Source organism: Octopus sinensis, linkage group LG7 (genome assembly GCF_006345805.1).
Source record: "Octopus sinensis linkage group LG7, ASM634580v1, whole genome shotgun sequence".
Lineage (NCBI taxonomy): Eukaryota > Metazoa > Mollusca > Cephalopoda > Octopoda > Octopodidae > Octopus > Octopus sinensis.
This window is the reverse complement of record NC_043003.1, coordinates 39,657,143-39,675,272: the sequence shown is the minus strand read 5'-3', so window position 1 is coordinate 39,675,272 and position 18,130 is coordinate 39,657,143. Positions and strand designations below refer to the sequence as shown.

Genomic DNA, 18,130 nt, shown 5'->3' with positions numbered 1-18,130 from the left:
ACAACAACAACAACGGTTTCAAATTTCGGAACAAGGCCAGCAATTTCAGCGGTGGGATTAAGTCAATTACATCAACCTCAGTATCCAACTGGTCTACATAGATGACTGAGAGGAATGGAAGAAGCATGTCAGGAATGCTGAGAAATTCTCAATCGATTAACTAACTATCCAACTGTGGTTAGCTTTGTAAAGTAGGATCTCTTTTGTTATCCAATATCATTGAAGACGTTAAACATGATTCTTTGGCCTTAGGCTAGCTGGACAGTGGAATAAGATGTTTACATGTCATTATTATGTAGATTACACTCAGTGTAATGATGAACATAAATGTCTTACAAAATTTAATTGCATATCTTTGCATTCTCAGTTCAAAAGCTACTGAGGTTGACTTTACCTTTTCTCCTTCAGGGGTTGAGAGGAGGTGGAGTGGTCAGTTAAATAAGCACCAGATGAGTACTGGGGTTGATCTATTTGACTATACTTGCCTCCAAATTTGAGGCCTTGAATCTGTGTTAGAAATCAGTAATTAGAACCCATTGTAAATTTGACAGAAGATGTAGTAAACCTTAACTTGCTATAATATAGAGTACAAGCATAGACACGACAAAGTAGCCCCAAACCTCCCCTGGTTACTATGCCATAAGTATGGATATGAGGTTACGGGTGCTTGGTGCCAACGTACACCAAAAAGGGGAAGGCAAAAATGCTCTGGGCCTTTGATTTCCAGACAGACAATGTATTAGAGCACTGAAGGCCGGATAGAGTAACCTTTAGGAGGGACAAGCAAGAGTGCCTAATAATCGACATGGCAGTGCCAGAAGATCAATATATCATCATGAAAGAAAGAGAAAAAGTTGATAAATATGGAGACCTGAGAATTGAGATCGCTAAGATGTGGCAGCTATGAGAGTTTAACATAAAGGTTATCCCTATTGTCACTGGAACATTGGGTTCAATACCACCCAATCTGAAAAATCATCTGAAAAATCATCTGAAAGCCTTAGAAATATGCTACAATCTAGATGTGTTGCAAAAGTCGGCATTACTTGGAACTGCATGCATATTGCATAAAGTACTGTCTGTCTCAAGTCCTTGTTGTGATTTGACAAACAGTACAAACCTTCGGTAAACACAATATCTTCAATCAACAACCTCACAATATTGTATACTATGCGACGTCTATAATAATAATAATAATAATAATAATATTAATTATTTTGAATATAGGCCCAAGACCAGAATTTTTGAGAGGAAGGGATTAGTCAGCTACATCATCCCAGTACTTGATTTATGCTTTATGTTATTGACCTTGGAGGGATGAAAGGCAAAGTTGATTCTTGTTACATTTGAAATCAGAATCCCAAGAACTAGAACAAATACCGCAAGGCATTTTTTTATGCTGTAATGATTTAGTCAATGCATATTTTCAAATATAGGATACGAATTCATACATTTTATTGATTAAATTGGCCCTAGTAAGTATATTATTGACTATGGAAGTATATAATGCAAAGCTGAGTGCAACTAAAGCTGCTCTTATTTTAATAATTGACTCATATGCTTGAGATAAATTACTATAATACTGTGTTTCTTTGTGATTTATAAATTTTATCGATTACTTTCAGCTTATGTAATTTTCTAACTATTAACTCACATCTTTTTTTCCTTTCTGTCTCTTCCTCAACCTGTTGTCTACAACTCTTGAATTAACTCTTCAGTCGATAAGGTAGTTCCTCCTGCAAAAAAACCTAAAACTGCCTTTGCACCAAGTAAAGGAGTTACACCAGAAAAGCAACCTTCTCAAATGTAAGTAGTTTTTGGTTTTTATGTGTACCTGCATCCCTAACGACTATCTCCTCTGTACAAGAATTTTTCCAAGTCTTCCAACACCCATATACTTTTTCCTGTTATACTCCCCGCACTCATCTAACATTCTGTCTGTTATGAGATGATCAATCTAGTTACTAGATTTGCCCATCTTATAATATTTTTTTTCAATGCTTTTGTGGATTCCCATGACGCTCTATCACCATCCAATCCCATTATTATGAATTTGAATTGGAAGCTTGAGTCATAGTGAATCTTTCCTTAGCTGATTACACTACCATGGATGCCACCTCCTTGAGTGTATTGCAGTTACTCTCTTGATAGAGATTGGTGATCCTGATTGTTAATCTAGGATTCCTCTGCTCAGCATCAATGTAAGAAGCACCATTGGCTCTGTTGAGTTCTTCCGTTACCTCTACACCACACTGCAGTCTCATGACATTACCATATCCCTGAGAGGGTGACTGAATGGGTGCTATGTCTTGCCAAAGGGCAGTCTGTAACTATGCAGGGAACTGTCATCACTCTGTGGAGGTGTTTCCAAAATACCCACATACTTATAACATACAAAATAAATAATGGGCTAAATATCTATCCATCTTTGGATGACCCACCTCTTATTGAATTATGGATGGCATTAGTGGAGTTCTAATAATGTTGGTGAAAGTATAAGAACTGCTGTCTTTTCAGTTGATTATCTACACCTCTCTGTCTCCTTCTCCCTCTTTTCTCTTCCTTTCTCTCCCCACTCTGTCTCACAAATGAACCTTTGTTACTCACAAGATCAGTGCTTAACAGTGCAGTTTCACTGCATGGAGCAAATTAGTCAAACCCTGTATGAGACAGGATGCTCATCAGCTAGACATAATATTTCCCAGAATATCCAGTTGACATTAGATACTAAAACAAGAAGAGAACTCATCTGTCATGTCTCAAGCAAGCTTTGAACTCAGATCTACTGAACTGTTAATAAAATATGTCTAAAAGTTTCCAGTAGTTCCAAGCAAGCTTTTAAAGACCATTTCTTTGTCCTGTTTGTTTTTTACATTTTTTTGTGTATGTGTTACATGGATGGGAGAAAAATCTCTGTGTGAAAAGTATATCAGTTGGTCCATGTTACTTTCAAAGATGATTCGCTTGTGGCACTGAGGTGTCTAGAATGCCTAATCAAATGCTGAAATGTTCACAATGGATTTGAACACAAGACCTATGAATTGCTAGTTCAATACTATATCCTGTTGACCACATATCTGTCTTACTAAACACTAAAAGGGGAAAATCAAGACTGAAACTGCCACATACATACATTTCACTAGCGCCTTCCTTGTGTGTGTATGTGTGCGTGTGCATGCATGCGTGCGTGTGCCTAACCCATTGGGATGTAGAAACATCATTAATAAGGAGATCTTCCTGTGTAGTGGTACCAAGATCAAGTAACATTTAAATTAACCATTTACTTCTCTGATGCACAATTCACCCACTGATTATATAACAAATTGCACCTCCTCATGATACCTATTTATGCAGTTGGTGATTCGCCTGATTCACTGTGAGTAAAATGTTTTGGTCATGCATACAATACTCTACAAAGGTGAGGCTAAGATGTGAATTGTGTACCTTTTGAATATCATTCTCATCATCATCATCATCATCATTGTTGTTTAATATCTGCTTTCTATGCTGGCATGAGTTGGACGATTTTGACTGAGGACTGGCAAGTCAGGTGGCTGCACCAGGCTCCAATCTGATCTGGCATGGTTTCTACAGCTGGATGCCTTTCCTAACGCCAACCACTCTAAGAGTGTAGTGGGTGCTTTTTACGTGCCACCAGCACAGGTGCCAGTCAGGTAGCACTGGCATCGGTCATGCTTGAATAGTGCTTTTTATGTGCCACCAGTACAAGTGCCAGTCAGGTGGCACTGGCTTCAGCCACGTATGAATGGTGCTCTTTATATACCACTGGCACAGGAGGTACTGGCATTGGCTATGCTCAAATGATGCATTTTATGTGCCGCTGGCACAGATGCTAGTCAGGTGAGCACGCCGGGCGAAATGCGTAGCCGTATTTCATCTGTCGTTACGCTGTGAGTTCAAATTCCGCCAAGGTTGACTTTGCCTTTCATCCTTTCGGGGTCGATAAATTAAGTACCAGTTATGCACTGGGGTCGATGGAATCGACTTAATACCTATGTCTGTCCTTGTTTGTCCCATCTATGCTTAGCCCCTTGTGGATAATAAAGAAATAGGTTATATTTTTCTTTATGTCTTATGAAATATTGACATCTTTTTGATAACAATGTTGCAGCCTACCTTTATTAGAAGAACGTGCATTGACTCCTCATGAACAGCTGGATATCATGCATGATATTGAAGCTGAAGAGAAATCTCATTATGGTGAACCATCAGCACAAGATTTACAGGTGAGTCTGATCAGCTATAAGATGCTTCCATTTGGGGTGGGCATACCCGTGCATGCTTCAAAGGTTCTGTGTAAATTGATGAAATCATTTAATGTTGATTTTCCATCCTGAGATGGGTTGGACAGTTTCATAAGAAGGAATAAGGAGATACAAGTAGAAAACACACATTGACTTGAGTACTGCTTACACATACTGAACAATACACTTATCATTCTGGATAACAGGCACCCAGCTACCCAACCAAATAAATATGCTTCAATCTGATATTCTTTTATTCTTTTACTTGTTTCAGTCATTTGACTGCAGCACCACCTTGAGGGGTTTTAGTCAAACAAATTGACCCTAGGACTTATTCTTTGTACTATCAGTCTCTTTTGCCAAACCCCTAAGTTACAGGGACGTAAACACACCAGCATCAGTTGTCAAGCAATGGTGATGGGAACAAAGACAGACACAAGTGCACAGATATCATAATCATCATTTAATGTCCATCTTCCATGCATGCATGGGTAGGATGAATGACAGGAGCCAGCAAGGTAGAAAAACTACCCTAGGCTACTGTATCTGTTTTGGCAGAGATTTTACGGCTGGATGCCCTTCCTAACACCAACCACTCTGCAGAGTGGACTCAGTGCTTTTTACATGGCACTAGCACAGTTAATTTTGTCATGATTGTTGTAGCTGGATGCCTTTCCAAACACCAACCATCTTACAGTGCGGTCTGGATGCATGGCACCAGCTCTGGTAGGGTAACTAAGTAACTCACAAGACAAGGAATTATGAGAGGGGTAGGGGCTTTTGCGGAGGGGAACTTGTGTTAAAGGATGAAAGGTTAGAGTGTGACAAAGAGATAGAGAAACAAAAGCAGGTGTCTTTCCACAGAGAGGAGGCATTAGAGGAGGTGATCCAGTATCAAATGATGAAAGGTTAGAGTGCCAGAGAGAAATAAATAGGCAGAAAACATATAGGTATACATATATATGCATATATACATGTGTGTGTGTATATATATATATATATATATATATATATATATATGATGGGCTTCTTTCAGTTTCTGTCTAGCAAATCTACTCACAAGGCTTTGGTCAGTAGAAGACACTTGCCCAAGGTGCCATGCTGTGGGACTGAACATGGAACCATGCAGTTGGGAAGTAAGCTTCTTATCATTTAGCCACACCTGCACTTATGATATGTAAATTTTTAATTGTGGACATTCTCTCTCTCTCTCTCTTGAGAGAGAGAACTTGCCAACTCTTAAACTGTGTCCTTTTTCTCTCTCCCCTAATACTACTGTAATAGTCTCTACCCTGAGTTTTCACTCTATATGACTTCCACTTCGGTGTCAAGTAAGATTTTCAACAGGTGGTGGACACTTTGGTCTTGATGAATTTATCATGGAATAGGCAGTTGTGCACACATGCACATATATGGCCACTCCACACACACACACACACACACACCACACACACACTTTAAATGAATTTGTATCATAGATCTAAGACTGGTTTCGGGCAGGTTGGTATGAAAAGGGCTAAACATGAATTCTAATCATGCATAGGATTGGCTGTGTGGTAAGTAGCTTGCTTACCAACCACATGGTTCCGGGTTCAGTCCCACTGTATGGCACCTTGGGCAACTGTCTTTTACTATAGCCTTGGGCCGACCAAAGCCTTGTGAGTGGATTTGGTAGACAGAAACTAAAAGAAGCCCGTCATATATATGTATGTGTGTGTATATGTTTGTGTGTCTGTGTTTGTCCCCCCCCCAACATTGCTTGATGCTGGTATGTTTACGTCCCCGTAACTTAGTGGTTCGGCATAAGAGACCGATAGAATAAGTACTAGGCTTACAAAGAATAAGTCCTAGGGTCGATTTGCTTGACAAAAGGCGGTGCTCCAGCATGGCCACTGTCACATGACTGAAATAAGTAAAAGAGTATATATATATATATATATATATATATTATGTCCGGGGAGAGACATTCTGTTTTAATGTCTTATTATTTAACACACTCACCAGTTTGATTTCCACTCATTTACTTATTTATTTTTCTAAAATTTTCGTTGCATCTTGCAACCTTTTCAAACAACTATTGAAAAAGTTGCAAGACACAATGAAAATTTTAGAAAGAATAAATAAGTAATTGAGTGGAAACCGAACTGGTGAGTATATTAAATAATAAGGCATTAAAAGAGAATGTCTCTCCCCAGACAAATAAAATATGCTTCAACACACAAATTCACATAAAGAATCTTGCAAACGAAATATGTAAATGAAATATATATATGTATATTATATCTTTCTGATTTAAAGAATTTTTGTGATTGATTTCTCTTCTTTCGCTTCAGCGTTATTATTATTACATTGAAAATGGTATCAAATCCGGCATGCTAGCACCAGCACCAGAAGAGTGGTTTGAGAAAATTGACCAGATGATTCCAAAAAGTTTGACCACAGGAATAAAACTGTCCAAGCTAAAGATCGAACTTCTGGCCGAAGTGACCCACGACTATATGTTCAGTTTACGGAAGGCAATTGGTGAGTAAGTACATAAGGCATATAATGCATCCAGCTTTCTTGTATCAATTTTACTTTTCAGTCAGGTAACTATAATTTTGGATGCACTCAAGCTGGCTGTAGACATGTGTGTTCACCATGCATTCTCGGAGGAAAAAACCCAGCTTTCATATACTCCCTCAAAAACACCAATCTTAAGAAGTCTGTTTGTGAACATGACCTGGGTATTATTATCAACAGCGATCTGTATTGGACAAACCCCATCTCTAAGATTGTGAAGAAAGCTGAGTGTGTCTTAGCATCACTCACTAAGATCTTTGTCAGTTGCTCTCCAGTTATCTATTTAAAGCTGAGTGGCTGGGTGGTAAGTAGCTTGCTTCCCAACCACATGGTTCCGGGTTCAGTCCCACTGTGTGGCACCTTGGGCAAGTGTCTTCTACTACAGCCTCAGGCTGACCAAAGCCTTGTGAATGGATTTGGAAGAAGGAAACTGAAAGAAGCCCATCGTATAAATGTATATATATATATGTGTGTGTGTTTGTCCCCACAACATCACTTGACAACTGATGCTGTTGTGTTTATGTCCCCGTAACTTAGCAGTTCGGCAAAAAGAGACCGATAGAATAAGTACTAGGCTTACAAAGAGTAAGTCCTGGGGTAGATTTGCTCGACTAAAAGGCAGTGCTCCAGCATGGCTGCAGTCAAATGACTGAAACAAGTAAAAGAGTGAAAGAGTGTGTCTATAGTATGTTTGTATCACCAATCTGGAACCCCTCTCTTGCTTGGCATATCTTCATCATCATTATCGTTTAATGTCTGCTTTCCATGTTAGCATGATCACTTAGAAACTGTTCAGAAATGTGCAACCAGATGAAAACCTGCTGCCTGGCATCAACCATACTCTGAATGTCTTGCTTCCCTGGGCATGGACACATTAAAGCTCTGACATCTGGCAACTGACTTGGTATATACCCACAAGGTTATCCATCATCTTTTCAACAACAACTTTGGGCATCTTTGTGAATTTCATGTCAAACACTCATGGACATGCTTACAAAATTAAAAGCAACACAACACCTATAACTATCAGAAACATACTTTCATACTCAGAATTGCTGGAGCATGGAATAAAAAACTACCTGCATCAGTTGTTAGCTGTGGAGACACTACATCCTTCAAAACTTCTGTGCTTCCTGAAATTCGGCAACAGTACACCTGATGCCTCCCACCCCCATTTGGTTTAAAGATTTATTCACTGATCACTTCCTGTGCATTATTCAATGTATTGCTCATGCAGTTTTTGGTTACTTTTGCTGAAGAGTTCCAATGCACTTGAGCACTGTATACAGTAAGTTCATTATTATTATTACTAGCTGGCCCCGTACCATCAAAAATGACAGCTAATTGTAGTATTTTATATATAAATAAGGTACAATATATAATCACAGATACAAACATTCACATACTTCCCTTGTACATGAGCACACATACACTCATACAGAGTTAAAATACTGTTTAATTCAGCGTTGAATGTTCACCATCCCACTACCATTGCACACGCACACACACACACACACACAACATTTACATGACTCCATTTTATATGCACACACATATACTCATGCAGAGTTGAAACGCTGTTTGATTTTTTTCCACCATTGAGCTCTAGTTGCACCCACAGCTTTCCGTGACTAGGGTTGCATGTGGCACAAGATTGCTTGATATGTGTAGCATTTGTGTGATATGTATAGCAGTTGGACAGTGGCTTTTTAATTTTCTTTTTCATTTTGCAATTAGTTTCTATATCTCTTCTATAGCAAGACAATTGTCCTTGTTCCTCTATCATACTTTAGCTCCTCAGCACCTGGCATAAAGCCACTTCCCCTCTTCCCCCTTTCTAATATTCCCTGCCCCACTTAGTCATAGAAGCTTTTCTCTTTCTTGTTCTCTTCTGTCTTGGCAACTCCATTGATATGCACTGTAGGGTGGTGGTTGGTGAAGGCACATGGCTCAGTAGTTAAAGCGTCGGGCCCACGATCATGAGGTAGAGAGTTTGATTCCTGGACTGGACTGTGTGTTGTGTTTTTAAGCAAGACACTTTATTTCACATTGCTCCAGTTCACTCAAATGTAGAAATGAGTTGCGATGTCACAGGTGGCAAGCAGTATTGGCCTTTGCTTTTCCTTTAGATAATATCGGTGGTGTGGAGAGAGGAGGCTGGCATGCATGGCCGACTGCTGGTCTTCCATAAACAACCTTGACCAGACTTGTGCCTCAGAGGGTAACTTTCTAGGTGAAATCCCATGGTCATTCATGACCGAAGAAGGTCTTTCTCCTTTACCCTTTTTAGAGTGGTTGGTGTTAGGATGGGCATCTGCCTGTAGAAAACATGCCAAAGCTGACACTGGAACTCAGCGCAGCCCTGCTAAACCATCCAACCCATACCAGAATGGAAAGCAGACATTAAATGATGATGATGGTGACAGTGATGGCGGTAGTGGTGGCAGCAATGGCGGTGATGGCGATGATGACGTCTTCTGAATGTTCATTGTATTTCTGATGGTGGGGTTTAAGAAAAGAGTGAATTTAATTTGGTGCAAGACAGATTTGGCAATGACTTCATTTGAAGAGTACAGATTATCTTCTCATGTTTACACCCCTGTCAGTAGTTTGTGTATATTTTGAGTGTGGTGTCCCTGATGCATGTCAAGTATCTTAGAATGTGAGTTTAGGGTATATTTAGGAAGGGTGATTTTTTATTGTGTTTGAATCCTCAGGTGTTTTTGTCTGTATTTTCAGTGTTTCTTAATGTATAGTTTAGTCTGAGTAGGAATAACAGAGCCTATAACCTTTCTGTGCCCATTCTGACTGAATATCAGAGAGAGGTCAATTGCAAAATGTTCACCTATGCCGATGACACATAAAAGACACCCAATACACTCTATGAAGTAGTTGGTGTTAGGAAGGGTATACAGCCATAGAAATCAAGCCACAACAAACTGGAGCCTGGTGCAACTCTCTGGCTTACCAGTTGCAGTCAAACCATCTTACCCCAGCCAGCATGGAAAACAGGTGCTAAATGATGATGATGATGATTGCTGGAGGAGAACACATATGATATAGGTGGGGGTCAATGGGCAAGATGCTGTTCTTGAGGTAGAAAGAGTTGGGAAAATTTGTGTAGGAGCTATAGTTTGAGAACTATTTAAGATGAGGGGGAAATGGAGAGAGAAATGAGACAAATGTGTTTCAGTGGGTTTTATTTGATCAACAAATTTACAGGAGCAGATACCAATCAATAGAAGGGACAGAAAGAATACACAGTAGTGATTGTTGTTTATCTTCAGTTAAACTGTGATCCAGCTGACCTATGATGAAAGATGTCCAAAATGAGACCATCCCATATAGTTTTGCTGGCTTGCATAATCTTCCTTGTGGCATGTGAAAAACAACATTCGAGCAAGGTTGTTGCCAGTGCCGCTGGACTGGCTCCTGTGCAGGTGATACGTAAAAAATACCATTTGAGTGTGACCGTTGCCAGTACTGCCTGACTGGCCTACATGCCAGTGGCACATAAAAGAACCCACTATACTCTTGGAGTAGTTGGCATAAGGAAGGGCATCCAGCTGTAGAAACCCTGCCAGATCAGATTGGAGCCTGGTGCAGCCATCTGGCTCGCCAGTCCTCAGTCAAATCGTCCAACCCATGCCAGCATGGAAAGCGGATATTAAACGATGATGATGATGATGATGATGATGATAAAGTATGATTTGGAGGAGATTCAGCTGTTATTTCTTACAGGTTGAGTGACTATTTTGGGGTTGTTATTGTTGTGTAGCACAACTTTAGGGTTGTTATTGTTGTGGCTACCATTTCTAACAGAATGATAGATTGCTGCTTATAGGCTCCTTTATTAGGGGATCTCTTAGTAGTGTTTTATGACTTAGTGAGTGAAAGGTTCATTTATGTAGATAGCTTTCTTATTTATGGCAGAAGGAAAACACAGCCTTGACTGCATACCTCTGCATAATATAACGCTGCATTCATTTTATCTCTGTTTCAGTGGATTATATCTTGAAAGATCCACGAGAGAAAAAGAGGTTGCATATTGCATGGGTTCCAGTGCCCTTCCCTCACAGGTAAGTTTCTAAATCTTATTGTCCTAGATTAAAATTCTAATTGTATTGGCTATCATTAACTTACTGAAACATCTTATAATATAATGTAAGGTGAAGGAGAGGGTTAAAAGAAAGAAAGAATAACATTTATTGACTACACTCACGGAGTGGTTGGCGTTAGGAAGGGCATCCAGCTGTAGAAACACTGCCAGATCAGACTGGGCCTGGCGCAGCCTTCTGGCTTCCCAGACCCCAGTTGAACCATCCAACCCATGCTAGCATGGAAAATGGACGTTAAACGATGATGATGATGATATATTTTAATAGGTCTGTAGAAATCAATAGAATACATTATTTTGGCAAACTTCTGAGTGAAGGATTAGGAGTTCTTATCCCAGTACCAGAACTGGCTACTAATTGTGATACTCTTGTGAAGCAGATGACATCAGTGTTGGGGTAACTGTTGTCATTGTTGTTGGTTAGTTCATGCCAGCTCGAATCAAACAGACCGTAGACCAAAGACATTTCTTCTTTGGCTATCCCATCTTTGATTTTCAAACATAGTGTACTTAAGACTAGATTATCTAATGTGTCTTACATTTTCTAACCCTTTTGTTACCATATCTTGAATAAATACATTACATGTTTTTTGTAAATAATCAAGAATTTGTGAGAATTTAACAGAATAATTAACTCTGCCAGTATTCTGTTGGTAATTAGAACATAACAAAAATGGTCTTTGATAAAATTATGTTTAAAGGGTTTAATTCAAATATGAAATCTTTAAGATCAGAGGTTTTATATTGAAATTGGAGGTATCAAAAGATTTAAGATGGTGGAGTGTGATTTGAGAGAAATTAGGCTTCTATTTCTAGCAGGTCCAAGTGATCATAAAGACTCCAATATTGGCTTGGGGTACTATTTTGGTTTTTTTATACTGGACAAGAAGTAGGCTGTAAAGTGGTTAATGAACAAAGGCAAAAGGTTGACAGTAGCCTGAAGTCTTATCAAGGAAATAGTAACCTCTTTAGTGTTGGTGCCACGAAAGAAATGCACTCAAATTCACTAAAGTGGTTGGTGATAGGAAAGGCATCCAACCATAAAAACTGGACCATGATATGGAATGTATAAGTGAGATGTTATTTCTTGATCAGTCTGACTTATCTGACCCTTAATAATATGAAAAGCAGACAAAAAATGGACATAATGATGTATTGTAGAGGAAATATTTAGATATTTAACCTTTTGCATTCAGATTAATTTGTCAAATAGGATCTTTATTTATTCATATTGTTTTGAATTAATCTTGTATTATCTCATAGCTTCAAGATGATGTAATTGTTTATTTTTAGAATAACACTAGTCAGTTTTAGCATAAAACAGGCAGAATTTTTGGGTCTGATATGGTTGGTTTTAAATGCTAAAGGATTACTCTGAAAGAGAATGTAATTAACGTTGTACCCACTGTGGGATAATAGTTGGTACTTATTGCTTTGGAATGTATAAGGTGTGTCAATTCCTGTTTCTGTATTTCTTAATATTTTTTCAATAGCATGGAGCATGTGTTCCTCCATGTATCCCTGAACCAGATTCATCTGGTACTTATATTTTTTAGTCACCTGAAGTATTGTACATAGTATGGAACTCTGAGTAGAAATATATATATATGTATGTATGTATATATATATATATATATATATATATATATATATATATATATATATATGTATGTGTGTGTGTGTGTGTGTATATATATATATTCATATATAAAGTGGATGTGCATGGTTTAGTGGTTAGGGTGGTTTTGATTCCTGGATCAGGTGACGCAGTGTTCTTGAGCAAAACACTTCATTTCATGTTGCTCCAGTCCACTCAGCTGGCAAAAATGAGTAATCCTGCAATGGACCGGCATCCCATCCAGGGGAATATATGTGCCACAAAATCCTGGAAACTGGGCCTTATGAGTCGGTATTACATACATATATATGCATATGTATGTGAGCCTATAAGTAGCATTCTATAATTCTGTTAGAAATGGTAGCCACAACAATAACAACCCCAAAGTGGTCACTCAACCTGTAAGAAAGAACAGCTGAACTTCATCCAAATCATACTTTATCATCATCATCATCATCATCGTTTAACGTCCGCTTTCCATGCTGCCATGGGTCGGACGGTTTGACTGGGGACTGGCGAGCCAAATGGCTACACCAGGCTCCAATCTGATACACACATTACTATATAATTAAACAATTGAATATATGTCTTTATACCTATCTGTATCTTTAACAGAGTGATCAGAGCCCCTATACCATGGCACAATTCCTACCTTGTATTAAAACACTTCAACCTTGTCTCTTTATTTGCCATCAACCCCGTCATGCTGGAGCTGCAAAGTATTTGGTGCAAACAGTAAGTACTTTTTCTTTCTCATTGTAGATCTGGTGGTGTTTAGTTTCAAGTCAGCTTTGCTCAGGAAAATCTATCACTAACCCTTTCATTACCAACCTGGCTGAAACCGCCTCTGGCTTTGTAGTACAAATGCTTTGTTTTCTTAAGTTTTGAATTAAAATCTTCCACCAAACCTTAGTCACAATTTATGTTCCCAACATTAGCTTAATGGTAATTAAGTTATTTTACTAAATTCTTTGATATCCCTCTCTCTCTTTCGGAGAGGCACAAGCACCTACACGCACATGTACACACACGGCAGTAACTTCTGCCTGCCGAATTCAATCACAAAGCTTTGGTCGGCTCGGGGCTATAGCAGAAGACACCTACCCAAAGTGCTACGCAGTGGGACTGAACCCTGAAACCATGTAGCTAGGAAGCAAGCTCCCTAACCACACAGCCATGCCCGCGCCTAAAATTAATGGAAAGAAACACAGAGCATCTCAAAATAAATACGGTAATGAAAGGGCTAAAGACATTCCTTCTGTTACTACACAGTCTTGATTTTTAGACATAGACATACTTTTTACAATGTGTCCTTTTTATTTTTAAAAGACAATATAGAAAGATTTGACTGTTATTTCTACTAGATCAATTAATTTTTTGGTGGCTGCATGAGAGAGTAGTGTGGTGATGGTGCAGGACTGGAAATTGTGGTTTGGTGTTGGTATTATTGTTGCTTATAGTATTGTAGTTTAACATGGGGCAATCCTTCTTTTGTGTAATCAATACATCGTCCAAACTATTTTCCCTTTTCAAAGATAACTGCATGTGGTTTGAATGAATTTAGCTACTATTTCTCACAGCTTAACCCTTTTGTTACCATATTTATTTTGAGATGCTCTGTGTTTCTTTCCATTATTTAAAATATAACAAATAATTTAGTAAAATAACTTACTTATCATTAAGCTCGTGTTAAGAACATAAATTGTGACTAAGGTTTGGTGAAAGATTTTAATTCAAAACTTATGAGAACAAAACATTTGTACTACAAAACCAGAGCTGGTTTCAGCCGGGTTGGTAAAGAAAGGGTTAAGTGACAATGTAGACGTTTCCTATGGTATAAGTGTTGGTGGTGGTGAAGGTGAAAATAGAAATGGTGATGATGATGATGATAGTCAAAGCTGCTTGTAACTCAGGAAAAGTTTGCATTTTAGCATAACTTATTGTTTTTCTTCTTTATTGTTTGGTAGATTTGAAAATTTGCGGTTCGTCAACCTTGCAGAATTGATGGAAATGAAACTTCCTTTATTACCAGAAGACTTTCAGAGTGTCATTAAAAATCAGTGCTTAAAATGCCGAACTGAACTTCAAACCGTGTAAGTTTGCCTTTTTTGCAGAATAATGATACGTTCTATTGTGATCATGAATAAAGGTTGTTGTATCCAGAGATGATATGCTACACCTGAGTTCAGTCCCTGTAGTAAATTAAGACAAAAATAATGAATCAAAGGGTAAAAAATTGAACTGATTTTTTTTTGTAACAGAGTTCCAACTGGGCTGTGTGGTAAGAAGCTTGCTTCCCAACCACATGGTTCCAAGTTCAATTTCACTGCATGGCACCTTGGGCAAGTGTCTTCTGTTATAGCTGACTGAAGCTTTGTGAGTGGATTTGGTAGATGGAAACTGAAAGAAGCCTGTTGTATACACACACATACACGCACACACACACACATATATGTATGTATGTATACATACATATATAAATTTAGGGTATTAAAAATATATACCAGCTATGCTAGAAAGAAGACAAAACATTCATAGCTGGTATATATTTTTTATATCTTAAATCTTTATTATGTTTACCTATATTGGTTAAGCTTGCTGGCTACTTTATTATTATTATTTTTATTAATAATGTTATCTTATTAACAATTGCAGCGTGGAAGGTGTTTGTAAGCCATTTAAGAAACACACAAAAGCCGTTCGATTCACTTCAACATTTAAGTTTAATTTGTCAAAATATTTTCGTTGCTTTAAGACCGCGACCTGTTCACTGACAAAAATCCGTGCTGTATCTAACGGCTTTTGTGTGTTTCTTAAATGGCTTACAAACACCTTCCACGCTGCAATTGTTTTCGTTTCAGCACACGATCTCAGATCAAATCACTTGCTATGCAAGTACATCTCCGTAGTTATCTTATTATATATATATATATATGTATATATATACACTTTTACTCTTACTCTTTTACTTGTTTCAGTCATTTGACTGTGGCCATGCTGGAGCACCGCCTTTAGTCAAGCGAATTGACTCCAGGACTTATTCTTTGTAAGCCTGCTACTTATTCTATCGGTCACTTTTGCCGAACTGTTAAGTTATGGGGACATAAACACACCAGCATCGGTTGTCAAGCGATGTTGGGGAGACGAACACACACACACACACATATACATATATACAATGAGCTTCTTTCAGTTTCTGTCTACCAAATCCACTCACAAGGCTTTGGTTGGCCCGAGGCTATAGTAGAAGACACTTGCCCAAGGTGCCACGCAGTGGGACTGAACCTGGAACCATGTGGTTGGGAAGCAAGCTACTTACCACACACCCACCTCTCTCTATATATATGTATATATATATATATATATATATATATATATGGTGGGGGTTGGCGTTTGGTAGATCTTTGTGTTTGTGTTTGTCCCCCACCACTGCTTGACATTAGGTGTTCATGTGTTTATATCCTCATACCTTAGTGGTTTGGTGAAAGAGAGTGATGGAATAAGTACCAGGCTTGAAAAGAAAATATGTACTGTGATCAATTCATTTGAATAAAGATTCTTCAAGGATGTACTCCAGCATGGCCACAATCTAATGACTGAAACAAGTAAAAGATAAAAGATGAAAAATAACTAAAAAAGTTTTAAAAAATGTTTGTTTGTATAAGTTAAACTTATACTCATCATCATCATCATCATCATGAGTTGTACTCATGATTCTCATAATTTGGCAAGTGTTGCTAAGATGAAGCAAAAGATAGAAAATAAGAAATAGTATTGCACACTGTAAACTTCTGTTAGACAACATTAGCAAAACATACAAAAGAAAAAACAAAAAAAAAACTAACCTCATTAACTGCATCACAAAGCAGTAAAAGCTTACACTTTCAACTTAAAATGGAAGATCATCTGGAATGCTTCACACCTGATATTACTCTTAAGGATCATAAGTATAACTTCTATCCAACTCGTGTAGATTAATAAAACCCTCCGAAAATAAATTGTATCTAGTTGGTAAGTATAAACTTGATAAGATCTACTTTTAAATTAGAAACTCCAAGAGATCAGTTCAATGTAACTTCATTACGGTTATTGTCAATAGATTTGATAGCGTAGGAAACAAAGTACTCTGTGGACTTAGCCAGTTCAATATAATAAATTTTTATCCATCTATATTTAATTCTCTCATGAGAGCCATGGACACAGGAAAGCACTCATCACTATTAGGGACATCATGAGTAGGATTGTAATCAATGTTAAGAAGCTGCGCTTATTTTAAAAGGACACCTACAGTTACAAAAATGATTGAAAATCTCTGAGCCTGTCAAGTTTTTTGTCTTAACCATTCACAACAGATGAACCATTCTCTTTAGCTCTGGACTGTAATAGATACAACAGTTTATAGATTTTCTATAATACCAAAAAATATTACATGGATAAATTTAATTAAAATCTGATAGGTATATTTAAGGAACACAATATAAATATCATCATTAACACCAATGTAGAATTAACATTTTAGGCTTTGCACTAGATCTAATTACAGGCAAACATACACTTAAAGAAACAATCAAGCCATGAACATACACAAAAATCTCTCCAGCTATTATTAAGAACCCTCATAGATAGCGTAAGTAGAAGAATTTTTAATCTATTTTGTGAGAAGGATATTTATTTTCAATTGTATCACCTACAATCATAGTTCTTGCATAAATTAGAAGTAGTGTTTTTGGTGAGAAAATAGTATATAGAGTGTCCCCACCTTACACACACACACACACACACACACACACACTAGATGAACCAAGAAGAGAAATTAATTTGGTTCAACTTACCATACAGCATGAGCACAAGCACTAACATAGCTAAAATTTTCCTGTCTCTGTTAAGTAATCATTTTACGTCTATCTATAAATATGACAAGCACTTCAACAGAAACAATGTGAAGGTGAGCAAAAGTTGCCTAAAGAGCATTATTTTTCAGGTCTCCCATCACAATCTAAGACAGGCTTACATGAACATCACATCACAATAGCCACCTTGCAACCTCAGAAGCATCAAGAATTGCTCACTTAGAGGATCCTTTCTTTATATATGTTTCTGTTTTCATCTCTCCTTGTTTATGTTCCATGTTCCAGATGGTTACCAACCTGTGCGCAAGTATTTCTAAACCAAAAAGATCTCTGGTACCATCTTGTACCCCAGAATAATGTCGACTCATTAGAAATGGTGCAGAAATTTTTCTCCAGTGTTGAATCTTTAATGTCCCTCCAGCTCAGAAGCATTATCATTAATTCCCTCAAAGACTTTCTTTCATTTTTTGAAATCCATTATGTAAGTATTCATTTGTATTTTCTCTGTTGCTGCCTAAATTCAGTATAATTGATATATTTTTTAATTGCTTAATCAGTGAACAAAGAGTGGTGGTGGCAGCTGTTGTTGTTGTAGTTTAATAAACTCTTCTGTACTTAACTGGTACTGATCTCAAAAAGTTGAAAGTTTAAACTCAGCTTTGCCTTGAACTTAATGGGATGTAACTAAATACCACAAGATATTGATCTTGATCTGGTG

The 18,130-nt window shown here is 37.8% G+C and overlaps 1 protein-coding gene across 2 annotated transcripts in view; it reads left to right on the top strand.

Moving 5' to 3' along the window:
• Positions 1-18,130, top strand: part of LOC115214188 (dynein heavy chain 3, axonemal-like) — a 257,372-nt gene that overhangs the window by 42,829 nt on the left and 196,413 nt on the right. For both annotated transcript variants that reach the window (XM_036504718.1, XM_029783288.2), the window contains exons 4-10: positions 1,719-1,806; positions 4,133-4,247; positions 6,599-6,788; positions 10,831-10,906; positions 13,178-13,297; positions 14,530-14,655; positions 17,698-17,893. In XM_036504718.1, the coding sequence (XP_036360611.1) occupies positions 1,719-1,806; positions 4,133-4,247; positions 6,599-6,788; positions 10,831-10,906; positions 13,178-13,297; positions 14,530-14,655; positions 17,698-17,893 (911 nt within the window). The remainder of the gene's footprint in view (positions 1-1,718; positions 1,807-4,132; positions 4,248-6,598; positions 6,789-10,830; positions 10,907-13,177; positions 13,298-14,529; positions 14,656-17,697; positions 17,894-18,130) is intronic.